Consider the following 27,204-nt stretch of genomic DNA (forward strand, 5'->3'; position numbering starts at 1 on the left):
CATTTATTGACCGAAATTGTGTTGCTTCGTTGAAATTAAGAATTCCATTCAGTTGTTTAAAGAATGTTTGTGTTTTGTGGGTTATGCGTGGTTACATGTACAAACAAGAGGAAAACTTCTTGTCACGTGGAGTCCGTGAAATGTTTATATATTAATCATGTTTGTCACCTTCACTGCTTTGAGAAATCCAAAATGAAACAGAGCAAAGATATTTCGAATATGCTATCTTTGTTTTTAGCGATTATTCATACATTGAATTTTTACCAGTTTTGCGTGTAAGTTTGTCTTGTTTGACATCGCGAATAGGTCGGAAAGAATTATCTTTTTGTACGTTTAATGTCCATTTCACGGTTCTCTCGGAGTCCTCAGCAAATATATGCGTCATCTCCATGATTTGATATACTCTACATTTCGCAAAAATATATATTGTGACTTTTCTCAATATGAAGTGTGCGTTAAATACACACGAATGAATATTTAAATGTTCTTTTAATCCGACCGATCTTGAGTGAAATAAAATAATATGCGTTTGCGTACATTATATTTCTTCAGAGATACATATACATTGGATTGATTGATGGCCGTTTTGGCAATATTTCAGCCATTTACGATGGGAGATACATTGGATCAATGTAATTATAAATATAACCACTATTTTGTGCTAATGAACTATTGATATGCTGGTATCCTTGGCAATATTGTTTATATAGTTATAAAAATATATTTATAATGTATGTACCATTGTGAATGGTTTGAACGAATAAATGAATTGATTAACTTTTTAAATGGCAACTTATGCTACTTGTATAGCAATAAGTATTTAACTCTACGACCGTTAAATTTGCTGAAGCATGAACTATTTTTGTACGAAAGTAATTTAAATTTGAAGAAACAATGATTGTGTTTACAATCAATGATAATATAAGGTTTTGATTTTTATATCCCCCGAGATCGAAGATCGGGGGGCATATTGTTTTTGTCCTGTTGTTATTCTGTCTGAAACTTTAACCTTGCTAATAACTTTTGAACAGCAAGTGCTAGAGTTTTGATATTTCACATGAGTATTCCTTGTGACAAGACCTTTCCGTGGGTACCAACATTGTTGACCCTGTGACCTTGGAGTTTGACCTACGTTTTGAAAACTTTAACCTTGCTTAATAACATCTGAACAGTAAGACCGCCGCGGTGGCCGAGAGGTTAGAGCGTTCGCCCCGCATGCGGAAGGCCGGGGTTCGAATTCTGGCCGCGACAGACCTAAGTCGTTAAAACAGGTAGTGACAGTTCCATCGCCAAACGCTCGACATCAGGTGTGAATGTCACGGGTCCTCGGAGATGACCTTAAAAACGGATGACCTGTGTCACAGTAGGTGTGGCACGCTAAAGAACCCTCACTGCTCAATGGCCATAAGCGCCGAGTATAGGCCTAAATTTGAAGCCTTTCATCGGTCTTGGTGACGTCTCCATATGAGTGAAAAATTCTCGAGCGAGACGTTAAGCAAGATACAATCAATCAATCTGAACAGTAAATGATAGAGCTTTGATATTTCACACGAGTATTTCTTGTGACATTGGTACTAAACCTTTTGACCTTGACATTTGACCTACTTTAAAAAAATTGACTGGTCATAACTTCCAAAAGCTCTCATATTGCACATGAGCATTTCTTGTGACAAGATCTGTCTACTGGTACCAAGATATTTGGCCATCTTCGGAATTGGCCATTTCCGGGGGCATTTGTGTTTCACAAACACATCTTGCTTTTTAATGAATTGGCTAAAAGATTTTGAAAAACATAACGTCGATTATTATGATAAAAGATTACTTCCTGTTCCATTGTACCTCCAAACGGCAGTGTTGAGCATTTATTATGAAAACTAAGAGGATTTGGGGTTGAAAAATCAAATTTAGTGTAATCAATAAAACCATGACATATTTCGATGTCGGACCTATCAGTTCTGAACAATGCTGCGATATGTTTAAATGAGTGTTCTAAATAAAACCAAAAGTCGAGAAAAGATTTCGAAATTTAATTAAATTCTTTTAAACTCATGTAAATTTTTATTTTCTGTAATTTCAAGCATATGTAATTTAAAGAGCTTTTGAGTTTAAAAATGCAGTGAAGTGGATATTCGTTTTAATGATACACTATTTTGGGATCATGGCTAGTGGGTAATGTTGCGGGGTTTCGATGGTGTTGTTTGAGGTCGGCGTTTTGCGGGGTCTGTGGTCGTCAAAACTTGTGGTGATCTGGTCTGGTTCGTGGATGCAGGATGTCGTTGGGTCGGATGCTGTCTGATGCGTTTCGTGCCGGCTGTTGGGGCAGTCTTGACTACGTATTACTCTGTTTACTTCATCAACTTAATGGGCTCGCGGCGGGTGTCGAGGGATCATTACTCCTTCTGGGCACCTGATCCCACCTCTGGTATTTCCAGGACTTCGTGTTTTCCCATTGTCTTAATTTTGTATATATCAGAGGATTTATGAAATTGATCACTACTATATTCGTTATCTTCACTTGATCATGATAGAAACTGGAAAACTGTTATTGTTCGTTGAATATCTAAAACATTAAATATAGACATTAACCTGAATAGAGAGATGGATTTCTAAAACATTAAATATAGACATTAACCTGAATAAATAGATGAATATCTAAAACAATGAATATCTAAAACATTAAATATAGACATTAATTTACCTGAATAGATAGATGAATATCAAAAACATTAAATATAGACAGTAACCTGAATAAATAGAGGTCTTCCTATTGATACACATCCAATATACATACATGTATATTTATCTCATGTGTAACTTGGTTTGCAGTTCATCGAATTATTGCAAAACTATTGATAATCTGATTATCTCTTAGAAACACATCTGTTTACTGTTCGTTACCTTCACCTTTCATCTGACTGCCCGTTTTATTTTGACCGGCTTTATTAGTTTTATACATGTAAACCAACCCCAGGGCGTTCTTTGAGAGTTCTTCTCTCCTTTAATATTGGTTTCATTGGTGCATTGAGCAATTTTCGATTTCAAGAGAGCTGCCCCATTGAACCTCGTTGGAAGAAAAATATTATGATTTAAATGGCAGAAAAGTTCAGTGTGTTTTATTCTCGAGTAGACGTAAATTTCTATCTTTTTCGAAGCATTAATCATTCTTGCTCCAGCGACTTAATCCAGTGCTCGTGTTTTTTTTTTTAAAGAAAAATAATGTTCAGGAATATGATTATTGGTAATTTGTAAGAAACATTTGAAATTCTTATTGGTGGCATCTGGACATGTCTGCATTATCTCCTATGCATCTGGTAAGCAAACATAATCACTCAGTTTTTTTTTTAATTCTTTGCTCAATTTTGCGACGAGGAAGCTGCACTTTGAACTGTAAATTTGGTTGTCTAAGGCATACGCTGTCATAGTCAATTTGCCGATTATTACCAGAATGACAAATAGAAACATTCCATAATTACAAAAGATACTAAAATGCGTTTAAACTATACATTTTGTTGTGATTTTGAGATTGGTTTGCTTGTACATGTGTCTAATTCATTACAGGTAAATTTGACGTATTTTGCACAAATACGATGCATAATTTACCTTCTATACATAACGGGAATATTTTTGTCGAAAATCATGTATTTTCGAAAGAAAAAGAAGAGCTATGGGAGTCAATCATGGAAAATACGATGATAATGAACAATGATTAACCTCTTAAATCATATAAAGAATATGAAATTGAGAACAGGGCAAATATATTGACCCCTGGAAATATTAGACGTGGGATCAGGTGCCTACGAGTACATGTACAGTAGTAACCATTCCATTTTGATCGGTCAAACCACCGCGAGTCCCAATCCTACAACATTTTGAGAGAAAATTCTCTTTTAAATCAAATCAAAAATTTTAAATAAGCAATTTTACCCTTAACATTTTAGTAATTATAATCCGTAAACGTCTTTTCAGAAAAGATTAGAGGAGTAATTGAATTGAGTACTTATTGTGTTTGATAATGCTACGAAGTTTTAAATCGGTGGCCCATTGGTAGAGAATTTAGAGTGGGGGCGGGACTCTGAGGTTTATACAGTCGAAATGTACTACATGTAAACGTATACGGTACCAATTTTGATGCACCAGATGCGCATTTCGACAAATAATGTCTCTTCAGTGATGCTCAACCGAAATGTTTGAAATCCGAAATAACAATATACTTGCTAGAGCTATTTTAGGGAAAAACAAAGTGCCAATAAGAGCTATGCATGAAGGAGATAATCCTTAATTTTGAAATGAATTTCTAAATTTTATCACAGCAATTAAATATACACCCGTACATATTTTTCCCCCGTGAAAATTATTCCTCTCGACTCCTGGGCCCTAAGCAACCAAACTATGTAAATGTACACTGCGTGTAAATGTCATTAAGCGATAAGTCTTGACTCTTCACCTCTGCATGGGTCACTGGTGTTGGTGTTAAAGCAGGGATCTACGGTTCGTATAATAAGGATACAAAACAAATATGACCGGTCGCGGTACATGTAGCTCAGTGGTAGAGCGTTCGCTTCGTAACCAGGAGGTCGTGAGTGTGAGTCCTGCTTATGCCATGGCCGCATCAAACCGATGGCGTTAAAATAGGTAGTGATTGCAGTGCTCCTTCGCCAAACGTTCTGCATTTAAAAGGGGAATCACGGGTCTTTCAGATATGACCTTAAAACGGAAGTCCCGTGTCCATGATAAAGAACCCTCACTGTTACGATCTTGAGCGCTAAGCATAGGTCCAAAGTTGTGGTACTTCACCTACAGCTAGTGACGACTCAGTATTTTTTATTTTTTAATATACAAAATTTATAAAGCGCTAAATATAATATAAAATTACTCTAAAGCGTTGTACATAAAACTTACTTAATAAATACTAGAGCTTAAAATGCAAGTTAAAAAACGCTTAAGAATATACAAATAACTTTAAAAGGACTAGTAATGTTCACATGTAAAATTGCTGTGTTGTCCATTGTAATAAGGTCAATTTAAAAATTTTAAATAAACACTAAGGTCAATTTAAATTTTTAAATAAACACTAAGAAGAATCTGGGTAAGCAATGGTAAAAAGGTAAGTTTTTAATAACTTTTTAAAACGAATAAAATACATCTCAGGTCTTGGAGTAGATTCTTCCACAGTGCAGCAATCACCACGCATTTCACCAGTATAAGTGAAACAATCAATCAAACAACGAGTCAGTGCCACCGAGGCAAGGCTCAATGCTCCGCTATCTGGACCATATATTACATACTTGCTCAAGTTTCTACGCGAAAGACCCATAAATCTCACTTTTAATCTTAAGTGGCTAAGGCACGATCGGGGAACTCGCGACCTCTCAGTTACGAATCGAACGCTCTACCATTGAGCTAACGCGGCTGGTGCAGCAGTAGAGAGACGTTACGACAATAGTATGAATATAGAGAAGAGACTGAATAAATTGACCGGGTAAACAGGTCTACTGCTGGACTAAATAAGCATCCTGGAATGGGTTGAACCAACTTGAATTCATGACAAACGGGATGACTCAGCTTCAGCATCGTCAACGTCCCATATTTATGTAACAATATTCCATTATCACCTGCATATGATGTTATGTATCTCAACTGATACCCGAGAGCCATGTTCCGTGTATAATTATTTTTAAACCGAGGCATCTGGTTATTGACAAATAAGTTGTCACAGGGGTTTCAACAGTTTCATTGATTGGCGGTATTTCGCAAATTCTATAATCAATATGATAATCTAATTTGCAAATACAAACCAGGGACGGATCCAGGAATTGCGGTTACGGGGGGCGTCACTTTATGAGGCAGTGGGTCCACAGGGCGAAGCCCTTGTGGGGGTCCAGGGGGGGGGGGAGCTCCTGGATTTTACAGATTTTATGGGGCTTGAAATATTTCTCCTATTTAGTCATTTGTTCTATTTTCTATCATTTTTTTAAAGGTGAAATTAATACAATGACCCAAATTTTAAGGGTTTTTTTTGGGGGGGGGGGGGAAATTAAGTTCTCCCAAGAAAGTAATTCAAGAAATCAAAAGATTTTGTAATTTATTCTCCGGGAGTGGAAGGAATTATTGCTTCTTTTGTCGTTTAGTACATTTTCCGAAACAAGATACCGCGATTTACTTTAAATTTGAAAATTTTAGGGGGGGGGGGGGGGGCTGCGCCCCCTCTAAATCCGCCACTGCAACCTGTCATTATATCAAATGTTTCCCGTGGGGATCCTGGTTAGAAAGGTCCTCAGTACCCCCTTGCTTGTCGTAAGAGGCGACTGAATCGGGGCGGTCCTTCGGATGAGACCGCCAAAACCGAAGTCCCGTGTCACGATAAAGATCCCTCCCTGCTGAATGGCCATAAGCGCCGACCATAGGCCTAAATTTTGCAGCCCTTCACCGACAGTGGTTCTCCATATGAGTGAAATATTCTCGAGAGAGACGTAAAACAATATTCAATCAATCATATATCAAATGTTGTCTGAGGTGTGTCAAGAAAAACTGGGCCAAAAAAAGTTGAAATATATGTGAAGACTTCCTGACATAGTCTAGATTCCAATTTATTCAAATTATTCCTCCAGGGTACAGGTTGAGGCCACAAATGATATTTTTTGGCGTTTTTTTTTTTTTTTTTTTTTTTTGTTTACTGAAAACAAGAGAGAGAAACTGTCAGTGTTTACTGCTTCTATCCCACGTAGAACTACCACTTTAGCATAGATTTGTTCCTGAGAAAATTCTTCAAATGTCCGTAGTGTTGATTTTTGTCGCCATTTTCCCGTGTCAGACACGTGATTCGCCACTGTGTAAATATATCACCTGAACTATTTCAGGTATTGTTTTCATATTTTGTATATACATGTACATGTATATCTTTTAATGGCGAGACCTTTCACTGGATACCATGCTTTGTGACCTTGATACGTTTTACCTACTTTGAAAGGATAGTGAAGGTCAGTTTCCTTTAAAAAAAAAAACAACAACAAACAAACATGCACACACACCACAATTCTATGTATTTATCTGCATTCATTTCTAAATCTAAAACGTTTATAATCTTAAAATTATGTCCCCTTAAGTTTTGCTACCTGTCCAGACAAAATAATTCAATCTGCCATACAAGTTGGCTCCTAGTGTAACTATTGGCAAACATTCAGTCATTACAAAGTTGAAAATATCACACTAGAAAGGAATAAGATGATTTGGGCTGAAAAAGAAATTTCACCAAAATGTTTGCCATTTTGTTTGGGTCATTATTCAATGCTTTTTTATTTGTCATCTAACAGCGTAGCATCATTTTCGCTATTTTATCTTTGGGAGAAATCGGACTTTGAGTCATATTTAGCTTTGCAGGTACTTTCATGTAGAATTGTATAAGCTGATTTCCCCCTAGAATATTTCACTCGTCATTGTTAAGTGATAAATGAGTTTTCAATCTCTGTCATTCTTAGTTTTTGTTCAGATGACAGCAAAAACGAGCTTCGGTGCGAAAAGAGTTGGGAATCAAATATCTCCTGAATTCTTTCATATTTTGTATTTTAATTTTCTTGGCGAGGTCTTTCGTTCGATATCATACCTTGACCTACTATTTAAAAACAAAATAATGAAAAAATGCATTACGTCATAAACATTTGATAAATAAAAATAATGAAAAACAAAATGAATACCATTTACATGAACAAAAACTAAGAATGACAGAGATTGAAAACTCATTTATCACTTAACAATGACGAGTGAAATATTCTAATGACCCAAACCTGGTTATACTCGTATAACTTGACCCAGAATTAAAGTTATTCCTTATAATTTAATGCAAGAGACTTCGTTTATCAAAATGCACTTAAACTCGGAAAAATACATGTCAACTGAGCCGCGCAATGATTCACTTAGCAACTACGACGAAGCGTCGTGTCTAGCTGTGAAGGTTGCCATCTTTAACCTTAGTTGTACGGAGCCTAGCCTATTTATCAAAATATTGTATCGAAGGTGAAGTTTGTCATGATAGAAAATATGTGTAGACTATGCATACAATGCGTATTTCGCTGCCCTTCAGAGATAGAGATCGACTTTGAAGTCGCTCATCTCCGACAGATTGAGAAAATACGGGAAATTGTTTAACCAAAAATAAATCTTCAAATATCAGAAAATGCAATAATTTGCGGCTTTTAACTCTGTGAAATTTTCTATTACATGAAAACTTACCCTTGGTTGAAACTTTGTCACTAATAGTAAATCAAACACAAGAAAATATGTATTAGCAAGTGACAAATTGCGACCCACACGTGAATGTGACTGACGTCATGTGGTAAAATGTGACGTATGAATTTTATGTTTGCTTTGTTGAAAGTCGGCAAACTCCCCGTCGAGGCCTCATTACGTCACAGTGCCTACGAATAGACCTCTCCTATGTGACGCACCACAATATACAGATTTGTATATTGTGAGTCCGCGATTATCACGCAGACAAATTACACTAAAGAAGTAGTTCGCAGTTAAAAGTCTGAAGATATTAATATTAAAAGCATTAATATAAAAGTATGGATTTTATTTTAAACATAAAATGATCAAAAGATCATTAAAAAGTAGGGATACTCTGTTCAAATTATTGTGTAAAGTAATGAATTTGATGTTTACGTTCTTGTTTTGAAAGTTGGTTACGTTTGACGTTATGTTTTTTCGTCATTCTACAGTGACGTCACAGTATACGCGGCCTAAGAAATCGCTATCCCATAATGCCTAAGTGGAAGAGTTTGGTTTGTGAGCAAATGAACTCTGGTGGAAGTTTGGAAAGTCGGATCAATCCCCCCCCCCTCCCCCAGTGAGAAATGTTTTTCAAAATGAACAGAGCAATGCTTAATTGGTAAATCATTATTCTATTATTCGACCACCATACAGAGAAATATGTTTTACAACAGTGATTTGCGTACAATTAGATGCTAATATTGACAATGATAAAATGATTCATGTATGTGTATCAAACCGAAGTATCTTATTGTACACGTTGACTTTCTATTCCATAGAAGGCTGAAAACAGTGCTGCGATGTAAATTTAGAGAGAGAGAAAAAAAATAGCTCCGGCTTCTGGTTGTCATGGGGGTGTTCCCCATACCAAACCAGGTTATACAAAAATAACCTGTGTTCCTCAATTGGAATTTGACCAATCAAAGGCAAGGATACAATAAGAATTAAATTATTGTCAAATATGTAAAACTTATACGGTACCAATTTTGATGCACCAGATGCGCATTTTGACAAATAATGTCTCTTCAGTGATGCTCAACCGAAATGTTTGAAATCCGAAATAACAATGAAGTTTTAGAGCTATTATAGGGAAAAACAATGTGCCAAAAAAGTGGAGTCAAATTCGTCTAAGGATTAGAGCTATGCGTGAGGGAAATAATCTTTAATTTTGAAATGAATTTCTAAATTTTTATAACAGCAATTAAATATACATCCGTATTTTCAAGCTAGTAACGAAGTACCTATCTGAAAATATATGTTTGTAATGTTTGAACTTAATTTTGATTAATTAGACCCATCTCCAACATTAGTATAAGTATATATATGCATAATGAATGAAAGATAAATTTTGTTCAATAAAAATATACCTTCAAAGATATAATTGAAAAAGGAAAGAGAGTGGCAAAAGGAACATCAATTTAAGGTAAAGAATATATTACAGGTCCGTTATGGAGTATGAATCGGGATAGTGACTTCCAGTCTCCCAACTGAACTGGCAGTGACAATATGACCGAGATACAATGGGGGATGTTTTGTATTCCTACTTTATTGTATATTATGCTTACAGTGTAATTGAGGTATAGATTTGCAGTCATGAGTATGGAGAAAACTGAATGTTACAGTGATAGGAAATTGAAATGATATGATACGAATAATAATACATGTACAATTTACCATAGAAATGGAATGGTAAGCAGCTAGTTTTTCAGAATATTTAAGAAGTTATTCTAAAAGATCCTCAAAAGTCTTGACAGTTCGCAAGATAATGTGTTGAAATATAACAAGATGAAAATTACCGTTAAGATACAATGTAGATGGCATATATAGATCTTGCCCTCCACCCCAATGTGAATTAAAGTAGACCTACCACCAACCATATGAATTAAAAATAGATCTTATCAGATAATAATTTTCCTTTCTTACTCTGAACAATGTAATGTGAACAAACGTTTGGTTTCTGTTGTTTCATCCGTCTGAGATCCGCTCCTCTCTCTTCCTAATATGCAGGCGATGGTTAGTTATTTCGGTTTAAAATTCCGAATTATTTTGTAATGGAGAGCTATAAAAAGGCCGTACTTGACGAAAATGTTTGTGAAAGCAACGCGTCATGACACTAAACTAAGGTTATCTAAACAAGGTTACTGACTGAAATTTTAAATGATTTCCGTGTAGTGGATAAACATGTATTTTGAACGTTCATATATAATGGTCACATGAGCAGACTCTGAATAATAAACATTTGGTAGTCGTGCACAGTCGATGCACTGTTTATATCTCAGGTTTTGTTGATTGTTTATTTCATCTCTCATGTTCACTCTGTAAATGTGCGATATACTCATTAGGATAAAATAGACATTGTTCAACATTTTTGTTTTCCCGTCGAGGTATGATTAGGGTATATTGATTGTATATTGTTTAAAGTCCCTCTCGAGAATTTTCCACTCATATCATATGAGTGATAATTATATGGAGACATCGCCATTGCCGGTAAAGGGCTGGCTTGGGGTAATTTATGGAGTAGAGTGGAGTGGAGTTGTGGAGTCATGGAGTGGAGTCAATGAATAAAATATTCATGTTTATCATGTATAAAATATACATTTACAAACCACAACACAGGACTTTGATATAGAAATGCTTACAAATAAAATTAAAAAAAACAAACATGCATTACTGAATGCAGAAACTGATCATGATTTTGCAACTCTTAACCAGTAACCTTTTGTTTGAAATTTAATTACCGAGTGCCTGTATTATATAATCAGCTAGCCCTGGAATGTAACACAGCTACTCTTTGATCTACTTCACACTGTTGTGGACACAGTTTAATTGGACCGGGCCCTTATCACATCTGTGAATATAGGTGTCCCAGATAACTATTAACTTGATAAAAAAAAACATCAAGACTTACTCCTGTCAATTGATCAATAATATTGATAGGTTATATCAATCTATAATTGATTTTAAAAAAATCCTCAGCTAGTTGTAATAAAAACACATGAATTTAGGAAATGCCATTGCCAAGGCCATGCATTTACACAGTGTTAAAATGATGAAGAGATTATCTGACATTGCAGGTCATAAATTTGACCTCATTCTTGGTGCTTATGACAGGAAAATTTTCCTCACACCTAAGGGGATGAAGGGGCTTTGACAGATGTGTGTGCAACTAAAGTAGAACAAACAGATTGAACCAAATTCCAACGCACCTATTTGTACCGGATGAGGGTGTTGAGTTACATTACTAGTGACAGTTGGGGGATAATATAGTTATGAAGCACAGAGACTCCTCTCCATGACTGCACAACTCCACTCCGCTCCACTCCATAAATTACCCCAAGCCTAAAGGGCTGCATGCATGTGAAATTTAAGCCTATACTCGACGCTTATGGCCTTTGATCAGGGAGGGATGTTTATCGTGCCACACCTGCTGTGACACGGGACCTCGGTTTTTGCGGTCTCAGCTAAAGGACCACCCCATTTAGTCGCCTCTTACCACAAGTACATGTAAGGGTCCTTGCTTGGTGAAACATAGGTCATCATTAGTTCCGAATCCCCACGGGACTTAAACGGTTTTAGTAGATAATGGTGGGTATCGTTGGTAAGTTGAAATGAGTTCTGGTTGTTAGTCATGTATGCGCAGTTGGTACCGGAATTTATAGTAACCTGAGTTACCATTGTCATAAACAACAAAACTAAAGTCTATGATTTGTAGGGCTACATAAGGCAATAAACTCGGTCAATTATAATGACCTGTCACACACAATCCTATCAACTGTGCAACAGTTACATGTAAGAAAGATTGATTGTACACTGTTTAACGCCCCTCTTGAGAATTTTTCACTGATATAGAGACGTCACCATTGCCGGTGAAGGGCTAAATATTTTAGGCCTAACCTCGGCGCTAACGGCCTTTAGACGTCACCATTGCCGGTGAAGGCCCGGGCTAAATATTTTAGGCCTATAGTCGGCGCTAACGGTCTTTAAACGAGGTGTAGATTTTTTCAACATGTCGCTGACTGAGTTGCACATCTTGTTCATATATTATGATCGTGATATGACATTTTAAAAACGGTTTCTATGCGAGATTTGTGTATTCCATTGTAAAAATTTTAAAATAAAATATTTTTTTTTTTATCAAAAATATGTCCGAAATGCCCAAGGAATTGAACATTTAAAAATACAAGAACAGTACCGGGGGTCCACAAGCACCTGTGAAATGCCGTATTGACAACATTCCTTACACGGGGATCCGTGTTTGCCCAACTATCTATTTTGTATTGCTTGTAGGAGTTATTAGATTGATCACTGTTCGTTATCTTCACCTTGCATATACATGTACATTATAAATTCATCAATTTTGGCAATAATTGATATAATTTATCAATCGGAATTAATTCATCCCAGCCCGTGTATCTTCATTTACTAAAGAAGAGGTATATTTAGTCACCGGGGAAGATTTACATCCCATTATTTTTGTGTCAACAGTCTCTCAGTTTATGTTTTCTATCGTCCAGACTATTCCATTTAGTAACATATTACCCACTCATACTTCAAAGGATTTGGTTTTAAGAGCAGTGATTTTGATCTGCCCCCGAAGTCATTAGTCTGTTCTCGGTATAATCCATTTAGAAATATGAGCATTTGAATTCTCTTGGTTTTGTGTTTTTTACAATCATTGTTGATCAGAAGAATTTAGCAATTCAAAATAAAAACCCCATTAGTAGACAATTATTCCTTTGTGTGATGAAGCCATGCAGGTGTAAGACGTAGGACACATTGCGAAAGACAAGTTTAAATAGTATGTCAAGATCGTAAAATTACGCGCAGTTGTGTACGTGTGGTGGAAAGTGATACCAAATGACTTATTTTTAGTAAACCTATTGCAGTTGGTCTGTGTCCGTCGTCGTCTGTTAATAAATGAACAGTTTTGACTTCTTGATACAATTATTATTTTACAAATAGAAGTATTTTTATTTTATCTTATCATGCCTTTTCGTGCGATGATTATCAAGGAAATATCTATTATAATAAGTTTCAGAATTGGGTTTTAGATTTATTTTAATCATTAACACATTCATTAAATACTGTAATATGAGATACTGATTTTTCTTAAAATCGATGCAAATGAATTATTTCTTTTATTTTTTTATATTTTGAAATCCAATTAAATGAAATGTATGCAGAAGAAAGATACTTGTCCATGCACGTGCAATTTGCATGTTTAATCTCAGTTGACTAGAAAACTACACTGTAAGCCATGATCTGACAGGAAAGACAGAACTGTCTAGGTATAGATCTCTTCGACATGTTATCTAATATTTTCTAAACTCTAGTTTCAAATTAATTTCTATTAAAACGATGTTTATAAATACTGATTCACTTTCCCGTGATCATCACTGACAATACAAAACCAAACTCTCTTAAGTAAATTATATTTTACATTGTCGATTATACGGATAATGCACATATATATTCGTTCTGAAATACTGCGAAAATTTTCATTCACAAACATACATGCATAAGATTTAAATTGTACTTTTCAATTGATTCTATCCATTGGAAGTAACTGTCATTGGATACAAGATACAGTATTCAGATCTGTTATCAACTGTGCAAATACAGGTAGTTTACTCCGCCGCGGTATAAACGTGGTCCCGCGAAGCCCCGCTATGAAAAACCGCGACGGTGTTATGCGGAAAGGATTAAAGGCCCTTTTATACTGAGCGCGAACGCGACCACTGCGGGTTTTCACGCGACTTTCCGCGCGAATCATTGTTCATATTGAAAGCGGTGATACTCGTGGAAATTCGCAGATGACACGAGGTCATTTATGTTTTGGCCATGGTGAGCTACATATCTTCGGCTTTTATCATAAATAATTGGATGTTCCTCGATTAAGAGAATGAGTTGTTCTGTTCTGTCACCTGGCATGATGAAGCCTGAATTGTCACAGACAGGTATGACTTTTGACCTCACATTCTGATTGGCTAATGAAAATTGTTCGCGCGTTCTTTTCCCAAAAATTCGCTCTGGAGGCTATCTCCGCGGTGTTCCGCGCGAACATGAATTCAGCCGCATTTGCGTTCGCCGTCAGTATAAACAACATCATTCAAAACGAAGTTAAGCAATCCAATGCGAACGCCGCGTTCGCTGTCGCGTTCGTGTTCGCGCTCAGTATAAAAGGGCCTTTACTTTCCGTCGCGGTGACGCGGTAAATAAGAGAACCGCGATGGCTGTACTGTAACTACCATTCCAACTCTTTTCAAATATGGTATGACGTATCTTTGGGATAAGGCGGACATAGACTGTTAATTTTAGGACTCCCGGGACCTTAGGGGTTGGGCAAAATTTGACAAATTTTCAAAAATCCTTTTTACAACTGCATATCGTAAGAAAAACTAAATACATAGTGATATAGAGCAGGAAGACTTCTACCAAAATTGTAAATTTCAAGACCCTTGGATTAGAAGTTCTGACTACAGGAGGGTGTGGTCAAACTTGGTATACATGTATATAGCGTAAATGTATATGTGCAAGGCATGTAAATATATTGAATAGTATTTAACGTCCCTTTCGAGAATCTTTCACTCATAAGGAGACGTCACCATTGTCGATGAAGGGTTGCAAAATGTTGACCTAATTTAGACCTAATGCTCGACGCCTTTGAACAGAGAGGAATCGTCGTCGTGCCACATCTGCTGTAACACGGTGTCTTGGTTTTTGTGGTCTCATCCGAAGGACCGTCCCATTTAGTCGCCTCTTACGACAAGGAAGGGGTACTGAGGACCTATTTTACTGGCAATGGTAGCGTCTCCTTATGAGTGAAACATTCCTGAGCACCACGGTAAACAATATACATGTACAACCAACCAACCTTTACAACAAATCACCCTGGAGCAGAACATTAAAATATCCTGGGGTCCACGCTTCTAGTAATTTTTCATTAACCTGTAAATGAGCAACACAATGCAAACCTGCTAATCATGTTGATTTCATCCTTTGCATTATTTGTTCAACTCTTACAAATCATATCAATGTTTCATCCCTTGACGTCTCCATATGAGTAAAAGATTCTCGAAAGGGACGATAAACAATATACAATCATCCCTTGCATGCACTGTTCAACTCTTAAAAATTATATTAATGTTTCATCCCTTCAATTGTTCAACACTTGCAAGTCAAAATCATATTTAATGTTTCATCTCTTGGTGATGTGATGATTTATTTCTTGAATTCACTTGTATTTTTTATCACTTTCCCCATTTAAAGCAATACCTGTGCGCACCTCTCAAATATGGATTTTTATAAAACTTTATATTGGTATGCATTGATAATTCTTACTGATTAAAAATACAGTAGCGAACCATTAAAACATTGTTCAGTTTGTGTTCATACTTGTATGTTATGAAATTGCACAGTGTGCTGAGAAAAATGTAATCATATTGTACATGATGGTTCTGCTTTTCAGTGGCGATCCGGGTTAGAGTAGGTCGTCAGTACCCCTTACTTGTCGTAAGAGGCGACTAAATGTAAATGGGGCGGTCCTTCGGATGAGACCGTAAAAACCGAGGTCCTGTGTCACAGCAGGTGTGGGACGATAAAGATCCCTCCCTGCTCAAAGGCCGTAAGCGCCGAGCATAGGCCTAAAATATCCTTTCACCGGCAATTGCGACGTCTCCATATGAGCGAATGATTCTGGAGTGGGACGTTAAACAACATACTACCAACCAACCATTTTTTTTCTTACGTTTTGGTGACAATGTTAACGTAGTTCCACACTCCTGTGATGTCATAGGAATTGGCAAAGTCAATGAAAAAATCTTGTTAGCCATAAAATATTTCAAAAGTCTTAGTTATATTTGAATAGTCAATAATATGTTTCAAAATATTGAATCCATTGCCCATAACTCTGTTTTCATTAAATTATTTATCAAGTCCATTGTGCGATAGATTCCCTTTATTTTTCACAAACAAGGTGATAAGGAATCGTTATCTGTGTCTTTTCATGAAATTACATTACATTTTAATCCCGAGTGATTTTGAATAGCTCAGCTGTATGGTGCCAGACTTCGATTTTTTATGGGAGTATACATACTCTGGAAGCTATAGATTTGAAATGATTAAGGAAAGGTGTGGATTTTCTTTCATAAATAACTATAACAGATGTACATCTACTAACATAAACAGAAAAGATTATATGTAAACCATGCTATAAGGAAAATGCGTCCACATTTGTTTGTTTTTCAACATTTTGGAGAAGAACGCTAATTCAATAATTTTGCACATATTATATTCTAAAACTTGATGAACATATTGAAAATGACATGTGTTTTAGTTATTGACATGTTTCCCGATAAATAATTGCAATTCAAAGAATATTTTGTTGTTTTTATTTTAAAATAACAACAAATAAATGTTCCAATGAATTTAATAAAAATCTACATAGGGGTACATGACTTCAGCAGTGTCTGTAATGAAAATTAATATGGAAATCCCTAACTTGTTTGCCTTTTTTATTACTCTGAATGTTAATTTATTGATTCCAAACAAAAAAATGCTACCTAAACCCCAAAAATCCAGGACTAAGGACCCACCTTAAGTTGATATTAAATAGATGTTCTAGAATATTCGGAATTCTGCAGGCTTTGGTTTGCAAGGTATTGGTTACAGAACACTTATTTTCCTTAGCACGTTAATCAAGATTATATGTATTCACCTCGATGGGTTCAATTTTTATTTTGCATTTTTGGGAAAACATAATTAATGAAATGGTGATAGTAACGTAAGAACTTTCGTTACTATCATCCTCGCTGTTTTTTCAACGACGAATTTTCTGTTCATATGAGCCGTTTAAAAGATAAATTAACACCTGATCGTAATTGTTGCTAGTATATGATATTTCTTACCTACATATCATTCGCAAATAAACAATACAAATAAATATAATAAGTAAACGTGGTCTTTGCGGAAATTCCTTCCGCCATCTTGGGATGATAGTAACGATCGTTACTATCATCAGTTAAATACCAGTGCATATGGAGACTTCACCATTACCGGTGATACACCGACGGCGTTTCATTTATGAAATAATAATGAAATAATATTTATTTTCAGTCATACATGCATGTCGATTTCATATATCACTGATCCAGATTTATTTCATATTTGTTGTATTGAACAGACAGACTTCAACAGCTGTTTAATGACAAACTATCGACTGAACTTTATGACAATGGGATGACTTCAACTTCTCCATTTTAAACTTCTCATATTGATGTAGCAAAATTCGATTGCCACCTGTGTACGAGAATGTGTTATGCGCATAATCGATTTCTAAATCAAGGCTGACTACTGACAAATAAGTTGATGTTACAGAGGTTTCAATTTTCTCGTTTAAAGGGACTGATGCACGATTACCCCCAAAATTTTGTTTAGACTTAAATGATTAAAATCTTAAGTCTATTTAATGTGGTTAAAAGGTTTCACCAAAAAAAAAAAAAAACCAAGTTAAAGCTCATTTTAGAGAGTTTTATTATTTGTTTTGTAAACAAAGATCGCGGTATGTAAATGTTTACGAAATTTTCAAAAGAAATCGATATCGATCTAGGTGTATTATATAAATATATATATATATACATGTGTATATATACATAGGGGTACATGACTTCAGCAGTGTCTGTAATGAAATTGATTATCACATGTATCGTTTAGATCCTAGGGGTAAACGTAAGGTTGGGTGTTATAGTTGTTTGTTTGTGCTTTATATTAAATATTTTATACAATTGCATCGAGAGATCCACTCTCCTTATAAAATATCTTAAACACTGAATGACACGGCGACTGTGTGAGATTGCATCAGTGTGTATAAGTAGCGCTTTAGGAGCATAACAAAACTTCCTTTCCTGAGGAAGTCGTTGTGGCCGAGTGGACTTACGCACTGGTTTGACAATCTTGCTAGGCGGTGGGTGCCGTACGCCGCTGGTTCGACCCCGGGCTGGGGCGAAAATTTTCAGTTCCTAGTTGTGATTATTTAGTGCTTTATATATATATATATATATATCACATCTCAAGTATTCTATAGGTTTCAGTTTCTTTATTTCCGTGAGCCATATGGTTCATTGGATTCACATACACGTATATATACACAGGCAGTACAGTAGATATCAAAATATAATACATACAGGAACAGTATATGGAGAGTGCATAAACTTACATAACATTATACACTTAATGTCATTGCATAAATTTAAGTTATATTCACAGTATATATATATATATATATATATATATATATATATATTACAGGTATTCATAACCAATTACATGTACACTGATTCATAATATGTACTGTATCTGGTATATGGACTGTGTCTGGTATATGTACTATGTCTGGTATATGGACTGTATCTGGTATATGTACTGTATCTGGTATATGCGGGGAAAAATATGCTCTATGTACTAATTGATAACCGTGTCATTCGGTAGTTTCGCGGCACATTTATAAAAGTTACAATGTATTTACCTAAATTACTCAGTTCGTTGATGTTATTTACACTCAGAAGCTTGGTCAATGCATAATAGAATTGTTTAATTTTTTTTTTTCTTAATTCATTATAAAGGGGGCATCTTAGAATGAAGTGGGATTGTATTCAATATCATTTAAATTACAGTATTTACAAATCCTCATATTTCTGGGAATATTATTATGTCTACCGGTTTCTATGCATAATGAATGTGACGAGGTTCTATAACGAGTAATGAGCTGCTTACTATACGAGTCTATTGGATTTGTAAGATAATAATGTACACAAAAATTGTCAACAAGGTGCCGGTATAGCATACACTTAGGTAAAATGTGTCATGTAAAATTTGTGACTACAAAATTAAGATGCTTTATATTACAAAATTAAATATTTCACTGGTTTGTTTTCATACATAAAAAGGCTCGAGTCTTTGTTTGCATAACATAGTATTAAGTCTAAAATATTGGTTTTATTCTTGCATCAAGGTCAAAAGTTTGGCTGTCAACATTAAATATTGATTGATTATATCTTGCTTAACGTCTCGCTCAAGAATTTTTCACTCATATGAAGACTCAACATTAAATAAGTTATATTTTAAATGTTTAACATAAAAAATAAATAAATATCTTGTTTCAAAAATCGTGACCCAGTCCCTTTTCAAAGTCAGCATGTTGTAAATGCTATGGTCTGGTGATTTTATTTTCAAATCTATATAGCTTGTTGTTAGGTTGAATGTTGTGTGACGTGTTGCATACCAATTATCAGGCCATTCCGTTCATACCGATACTGACAATTGATTAGGGGATGCTTTCTCCTCCTAGGCACCTGATCCCACCTCTGGTGTGTCCAGGGGTCCGTGTTTGCCCAACTATCTATTTTGTATTGCTTGTAGGAGTTATGAGATTGATCACTGTTCGTTATCTTCACCTTGCATTAGTTCATTTCACGTAATCAAGACGGAGGACTCTTGGTGGTTGTGACTCATGGTGAACAGCGGTTACATGCTCCTCTGTTATGAAGCACTAAGCACTTCCGCTCACTTGTGTTGTTTTCAGGGTTCCTGTTTGCCTAGTCTTGATTTTGTATTCTGTTTAGGATTTATGAGATTGGTCACTATTCAATGTCTATGCATGTATATTTTATTCATAAAGCATACATTTCTTGCTTTCGTTAAAAGTCGATCTCTCTTTGAATATTGGATAAATACTCTGAACAATTTCTTTATATCGCCTTTATTAGTCACTTAAGTTGCAATCCGTTATAATAGATTATAAATAGTAGTGTTGTGATTACGTAAGAGTGAATTAAAGGGACTTGTTCACGATTTTTGAAAAAAAACAAAACTTTTCTTTTTGATTTTAAAGATTAAAAATATGACTCTTTTAATGTTGACAACCAAAATGTTAACCTTCTTAATGGAAGAACACTGATTTTGACTACGAATAACTCCGTTTACCTGATCAGGATATAGGGCTCACGGCGGGTGTGACCAGTCGACAGGGGATGCTTACTCCTAGGTACCTGATCCCACCTCTGGTGTGTCCAGGGGTCCGTGTTTGCCCAACTATCTACTTTGTATTGCTTATAGGAGTTATGAGATTGATTACTGTTCGTTGTCTTCACCTTTTAAGAATAAAAGCTATATTTTAACCTTAACTCCGTTATGTAAACAAAGACTAGGGTCTTTTTATGTAAACAAACAAAACAGTAAAATATTAATTTTGTAATATGAAGCATCTTAATTTTTCATAATCACAAATTTCGACTTTTAGATGACACAATTTGCCTAGAGAATGCTTGAAATCCGATAGATATGATAAAGTTAGATTGATATCCATTTCTTTTGTAAACAATAACATATCGCAATCTTTGTTTACAAAACAAATAAACCCTCGAAAATGAGCTTCTGTCATAATGTATAACCTTGATTTTTTGTGAAACCCTTTAAACACATTTGCCAGTAGATTTTAATCATTAAGAGTAAAAAAACAAAAACAAAAAAACAACCAAGATTTTGTGGAAACTCGTGAATCAGTCCCTTCAAGACAACATCGTCATTACGGTTTCGGTGGTTTGAAGTTGTTATAATTATAATGATTTTGTTTTATAGATACCTGTTACCAGTATAACCTCTTCAAAGAATCCATATGACGGATTAAATCTTGTTATAACACATGAATAAAAATCTTTTATGACAGATTAAATCTGTTGTAACACAAAACTTAAAATCCATTTTAGTATAAGTCAGCGCTTGGAAGGCACCTGGTCCCACCTCTGGTATATCCAGTGGTCCGTGTTTACCTGACTCTCTATTTTATATTCTTTTTAGAAGTTATGAGATTGATCACTTTTTGTTATCTTTACCTTTCATATAACACAGCATGTTTTGATGTGCATGTACATTTTTCACAATGATTTTTTTCTTTCAGATGAGGACCATGCGGTGAGTTCCTTTTTCTTTTCTTTTTTATTCCTATGGAAGGATTATCAAATTATTATAAGCAAAATCACGCATTAGTATCATTTTTTATACGCCCGTCTTTCTGGTACAGCGATGTCTGTCCGTCCGTCCTTTTGGGGTTTTCTGTTTCTAATTTCATTTCTCTTTCACATATCAAGCTAAAACTTGCTATGTAGCTTCTGTGTGGATCACTCTAGGTTTTGTTGCAATTTTGACCCATTTCGACCTATCTTGCAGGAGTTTTGTCCCTTTATTTGAAAATTATTGTTACATAATTTGTCCGACTAACTCCTCCCATAACGTTCAAGTGAGGACCATCTTGTTTTACAGAGTGTTTGTATGGATATTGAAGATATGCATGTGGCAAGGATTTTGAATTTCTTCAATTTTTGAGAAAATCACAGGTTGTTATACCCCCCCGCAACAAGTTGGGGGGGGGGGAGGGTATACTGGAATCGGGTTGTTCGTCTGTCTGTCCGTCCGTCTGTAGACGCAATGGTTTCCGGGCTCTAAAGCATTATCATTTCCACCTACTGTCACCATATCATATATATGGACTACCCATGGGATGAAGATGTTCCCTATCGATTTTGGGGTCAAATTTCAAGCGCACTGGACATCGAAGTAGCAATATGGTTTCCGGGCTCTAAAGCGTTATTCTTTCCACCTACAGTCACCATATCATACATATGGACTACCCATGGAATGAAAATGTTCCCTATTGATTTTGGGGTCAAAAGGTCAAAGGTCAAGCGCACTGGACATCGAAGTAGCAATATGGTTTCCGGGCTCTAAAGCGTTATCCTTTCCACCTACAGTCACCATATCATACATATGGACTACCCATGGGATGAAGATGTTCCCTATCGATTTTGGGGTCAAAAGGTCAAGGGACAAGCGCACTGGACATTGAAGTAGCAATATGGTTTCCGGGCTTTAAAGCGTTATCCTTTCCACCTACAGTCACCATATCATACATATGGACTACCCATAGAATGAAGATGTTCCCTATCGATTTTGGGGTCAAAAGGTCAAACGCACTGGACATCGAAGTAGCAATATAGTTTCCATTTAAATTCTTTAACGGCTTTTTTCATCGCATGGAGATGCTGTGTTCCTAGATCCATTTCTCCCTACAAACGAGAATACCCTAGGTTTGTCATGCCATTTGTTTTTACAGTCATGCCATTTGTTTTTTACACTCAGAAAAGAGGTAGTTTATACCTATTACCAACACTCTTTGGGAGATTGGGGTAAGCGGGGGGTATTCTTAGTGAGCATTGCTCACAGTACCACTTGTTGAACTTGGTCCGTTTTGAGAAAATATTGCAAAGAGAGTACATAACTTGTTCAGTGAACTCCTCCCACAGTTTTCAAGTGAGAACCTTCTTATTTTACAGAGTGTTTATATAGGTATTGAAGATGTGTATGATACAAAGGATTTTGATTTCCTTCAATTTTCTGAAAAAATTACAGGTTATTGAACCTATTTCAGTTTTGAGAAATTATTACATAAGAGAGTACATGATTTGTCTGTTTTTCCTCCATAGTTTTCAAATGAGGTCCTTTTTTATTTCACAGAGTATTTATATGAGTATGGAAGATGTGCATGTGACAAGGATGTTGATGTTCGTGAATTTTTGAGAAAAATACAGGTTGTTGAACTTAAGTCAGTTTGAGGAAATATTGCATTGAGAGTACGTACATGATTCCTGCTACAGTTTTCAAGTGAGGACCTTATTTACAGTTTTGGGGGGGAAGGGAATGGAAGTTTGTACAAATGTAGGGCCATGTCCCTTTCAAAGGGGAGATAATTAAGAAAAGGCAATATTAGGGTGAGATCTTGAAAACAATCTTCTCGAGAACCAATGTGCCTGAAAAATTGACATTTGCATGAAAGCGTCCTGACACAGTGTAAATTTAAGTTCGTTAAAATAACAGTTCCCTGGAGTAGCGTGAGGCCACAATAGCGGATCAATTTATATTTCATGAGATTACATAGGAAAAATATTTAAAAATCATCTTAAGAACCACTGGGTCAGAAAGGTAAAATTCAGATGAAAGCTTCCTGACAAAGTAGACTTAAGTTTGTTCAACTCATGCCCTCGGAGGGGGTAGAATGTGGCCATAATGGGGGTATCAAAGTTTTACATGCAAATATAAAGGGGGGATCTATAAAATATATTCTTCTCAAGAACCACTGTTCCAGTAAAGCTTCCTGAGATAGAGGACTTTTAAGTTTGTTTAGATTATGGTCCCCGAGGGTAAGGTGGGACCACAATAGGGAATCAAAGTTTTACATGCGAGTATATAGGAAGTCTTCTCAACAAGTACAACAGGGTCATGATTAGTCTTATTTGTATGCAAGCTTCCCCAGATGGGGATATATTGAAAAATATTGTCATGAACAGCAGAACCAAGAATAATCATATTGTTATGCAGGTAGTGCAGACTCTAGTTTATTCAAATCATCGCTCCTGGGGGTAGGTTGGGCCACATTAGGGGATCAAAATTAACATAAGAATTTATAGGGAGACATCTTTAAGATTCTTCATCTCAACACCAGCAGAGTCATGATTAGTCATTTTGATATGCAAGTATCTGCAGGTAGTTCAAATTCGAGGTTGTTCAATTCAGGGGTGGGGTGGGGTCACAACAAGAGATCAAATGTTGTATGGGAATATGCAGGAAATTCATTTAAAACAAAGTCTTTTCAAGAGTAGCAGGATCCCACTGTTTCCAGATTGTGTGGATTTAATTTTGTTATGCCCCTGTGACTAAAGTTGGGGGAGGGTATTGCTTTTGTCCTCTCTCTGAAATTTTGACTTTGCTCATAATTTCATGTTCCGTATATGTATTCTTTGTCACAAGTCCTTTTTATGGTAATATAGTTTTTGACCTTAGAGTTTGACATACTTTTAAGAAAACCTAACCTATTCAATATCTCCTGAACTATTTCAGGTAGAGCTTAAATATTTTGTATACACAAAATAGGTAGATATCTTGTGGCAATATCTTTCATTTCATACTATGATTTATCCCATGATGATCCGGGTTAGAGTAGGTCCTCAGTAGCCCTTGCTTGTCATAAGAGGTGATTAAATGGGGTGGTCCTTTGGATGAGACCGCAAAAACCGAGGCCCCGTGTCACAGTAGGTGTGACACGTTTAAGAACCCTAGTTGCTCAAAGACCGTAAGCGCCGAGCATAGGCCTAAATTTTGCAGCCCTTCACCGGCAATGGTAACGTCTCCATATGAGTGAAATATTCTCGAGAGGGACGTTATACAATCTATCAAATTTTACTATGATTTGTGACCTTAACCTATTTCATAACAGCAAGATCGTGTTAGTCATATTGGTATTGAGGCATCCCCATGATGTATGTATGTCGTGAACCTTAGGGGCCAGGTTAGGGCCACAATATGGGGTCAAGAATATTTATGAAAATAAGATTGAAAATTAACCCCCGTTAAATCAAGACTGCAGGACCAAGGTGACTCGGGTGAACGATGTGGCCCATGGGCCTCTTGGGGGGGGGGGGGGTGCTAGCTACAATCTAATTCTTTAAAAAATTAGTTGAACGATTTAGTACAAAAATATTCAGTGCATATTTCTATGAATTTCAGGTACAAACAGCTTAGCATCAGTCGTCGGATGCCTCTTCTACGTCCCCTATATAAGCCGTCCGACATTCTGCGATTTGTTGTAGTTTTTGCAGTGATAATATTTCTGTTTAACCACCTTCTCGTGCCTCCTCCTCCTCCTCGTACCCCATTTTCGCCTCATCCTTTGGAAGAACCATATTATTGTCAGGGGGATTTTGGATATTCCAACCTATCTTTACAGGAAATTCAGTCAAGAAGAGCCAATTTCTCAGAAATCAACCAATTTGTGTATATTTCTAAGGCGAATAGAGCTTGTACATCGCGTTCACATGTGTTCTTACTCATTCTTGTGAAATCAGCAGCCGGTCATTTCCGGAAAAGGCGCTACATAAGGAACACCTGGGGTAACGATGCTCGAAAAAGGGGACACGTAGTGGTTTTTCTGCTTGGATATAACCAGGAAGATAGTGTGTTTGTGAACTATGAAAATGAGATGTATAGTGATACCATTCAACAAAATTTCCAAGATTCCTACCAAAATAATACACTCAAGATTAAGATGGCGTTTGATTGGATAGTGAATTTCTGCAAAAGTGCCCAATATATACTCTTAGTGGATGACGATATGTATGTGAACATTCGAAACGCCATACATTTCATTTCAGGGCTAAACAAAAATAATAACAGTTATCTTTATAGTGGATATTTCATTCGAGAACCCTTTCCAGACCGTGATCCCGAAAGTAAACATTATATTTCTGAACAGCAATATCCATTTCACTGTTACCCACCATACATTGCTGGTGCCAGTATATTTTTAAATCAACATACCATCCAGAGGTTTTTTACTGTTATGCCTTATATCCCATATATCCCATTCGATGATGTCTTTATTGGATTTATTGCTCAAAAACTGCGAATAAACCCATCGAATAACAAATTAATAAGACTGGGAAAAAATTCATTTCAGCCACATAGGGCGAGTGAAATAAGGTGCGTGATATCACAGCACGGGTATGAAATTGATTTTATGTTCCGTATTGCGTACAACACAACAAATTCTCAAATCGATACAGTATTCAATAAGTAGATGATATTTACTTGTAGATTTTACAGTTAGCAGTGCAACCATCCTATCATTGATTAATTATCACATTTTTACAATAAATCCGTTCATCCCTTACCATGCAAACTCAAGTCAATTTCTCAATACACTGGACCTAATAATGACTTTAATGGGTTTTTTTTTTTTTTCTTTACTAAAAAAATTAAGATGTGAATATAAGAAAAATCTTTCAGTTTTTGAAAATATATGAGATGATACACCGAGAAGATTTATTCCATTTTTATTTTACAATGTATATCTTTAGTTTTCATTTCCGTGTAAAATCCAGTGGTCCTGAAGAAGGGATATGTCATTCCGAAAATTTGACAATATTCGTCAATCAATATAGACACCGAGGTCAAATAAATAAAGATATATAAAGCACTGAAATAATCAACGGCAAGATCAGTGAAATTTGTGAAATTTTCATCAGGAGGACAGAATATTTACATAGAAACGAAAGTCAAATCAATAATTAATTTAATAAAATTAAGAAATAATGTAATAAAATCAATAATTATTGTAATAAAAACAAAGACAGACTATCAATAAAACAAAGATAGGCAATTAATAAAACTAAACTACATATACAACTAACTCCATATTCCAAGCCTTCAATATATATATATATATATATATATATATATATATATATAAACTATAAACACTATAAATAATATCGCGACTGAAGAAGACCGGTAACACGGTCGAAATATTTCTACAAAGTGTTTAGAGGTTTTATTTATATTTTACTATATTTATCTCAGACTTAGAGGTCATATACTCCTGAAGAATTGAAGAAACTAGTCGAGTATATCTTTTATATATATATATAATTTGTGTTTGTGATGTTAATTTAAACATTTTGAAATATTTTTCATCATTTGTTCATGTGTCCTAGAACCAAGTTTCCGGTAGATTTATTGATACGTATTTATATATTAGATCTGTATTCTATTTAACTGTTATCATCATCACCATAATACAGGGTTGAGTGGCTATATGTACATGTATTTAAGGACTGGTATTTATTTACCAGTCAGTCCATTAGGCAAATACACACAGCCTTGTTCATAAAAAATGATAAATCCGTCTTTATGCTTAATTTATTTACACTTACTAGAATCACAACGTACCATGAAACAAAATTGATGGAATGAATAATATATTGTCCGTGTCATTCTGATATCTTAGCCGCTGACAATGAACTAGTCGGATTTAGTTGCTAACTAATTAAAGACTCG

General features: G+C 35.6%; 1 protein-coding gene across 3 annotated transcripts in view; it reads left to right on the plus strand.

Annotated features, from left to right (window-relative positions):
* LOC125646280 (beta-1,3-galactosyltransferase 5-like) overlaps nucleotides 1–26,102 on the plus strand; it is a 34,805-nt gene extending 8,703 nt beyond the window's left edge. For 2 of the 3 annotated variants that reach the window (XM_056139771.1, XM_056139770.1), the window contains exons 2-3: nucleotides 21,218–21,231; nucleotides 24,877–26,102. In XM_056139771.1, coding sequence (XP_055995746.1) covers nucleotides 21,218–21,231; nucleotides 24,877–25,945 — 1,083 coding nt within the window. In that variant the 3' untranslated portion in view covers nucleotides 25,946–26,102. Of the gene's footprint in view, nucleotides 1–2,554; nucleotides 3,312–21,217; nucleotides 21,232–24,876 lie in introns of those variants that run through there. The other variant, XM_056139769.1, reaches the window with a different exon arrangement.
* Nucleotides 26,103–27,204: the final 1,102 nt, after the last annotated feature.

The sequence above is a fragment of the Ostrea edulis genome, chromosome 6, assembly GCF_947568905.1.
Source record: "Ostrea edulis chromosome 6, xbOstEdul1.1, whole genome shotgun sequence".
Lineage (NCBI taxonomy): Eukaryota > Metazoa > Mollusca > Bivalvia > Ostreida > Ostreidae > Ostrea > Ostrea edulis.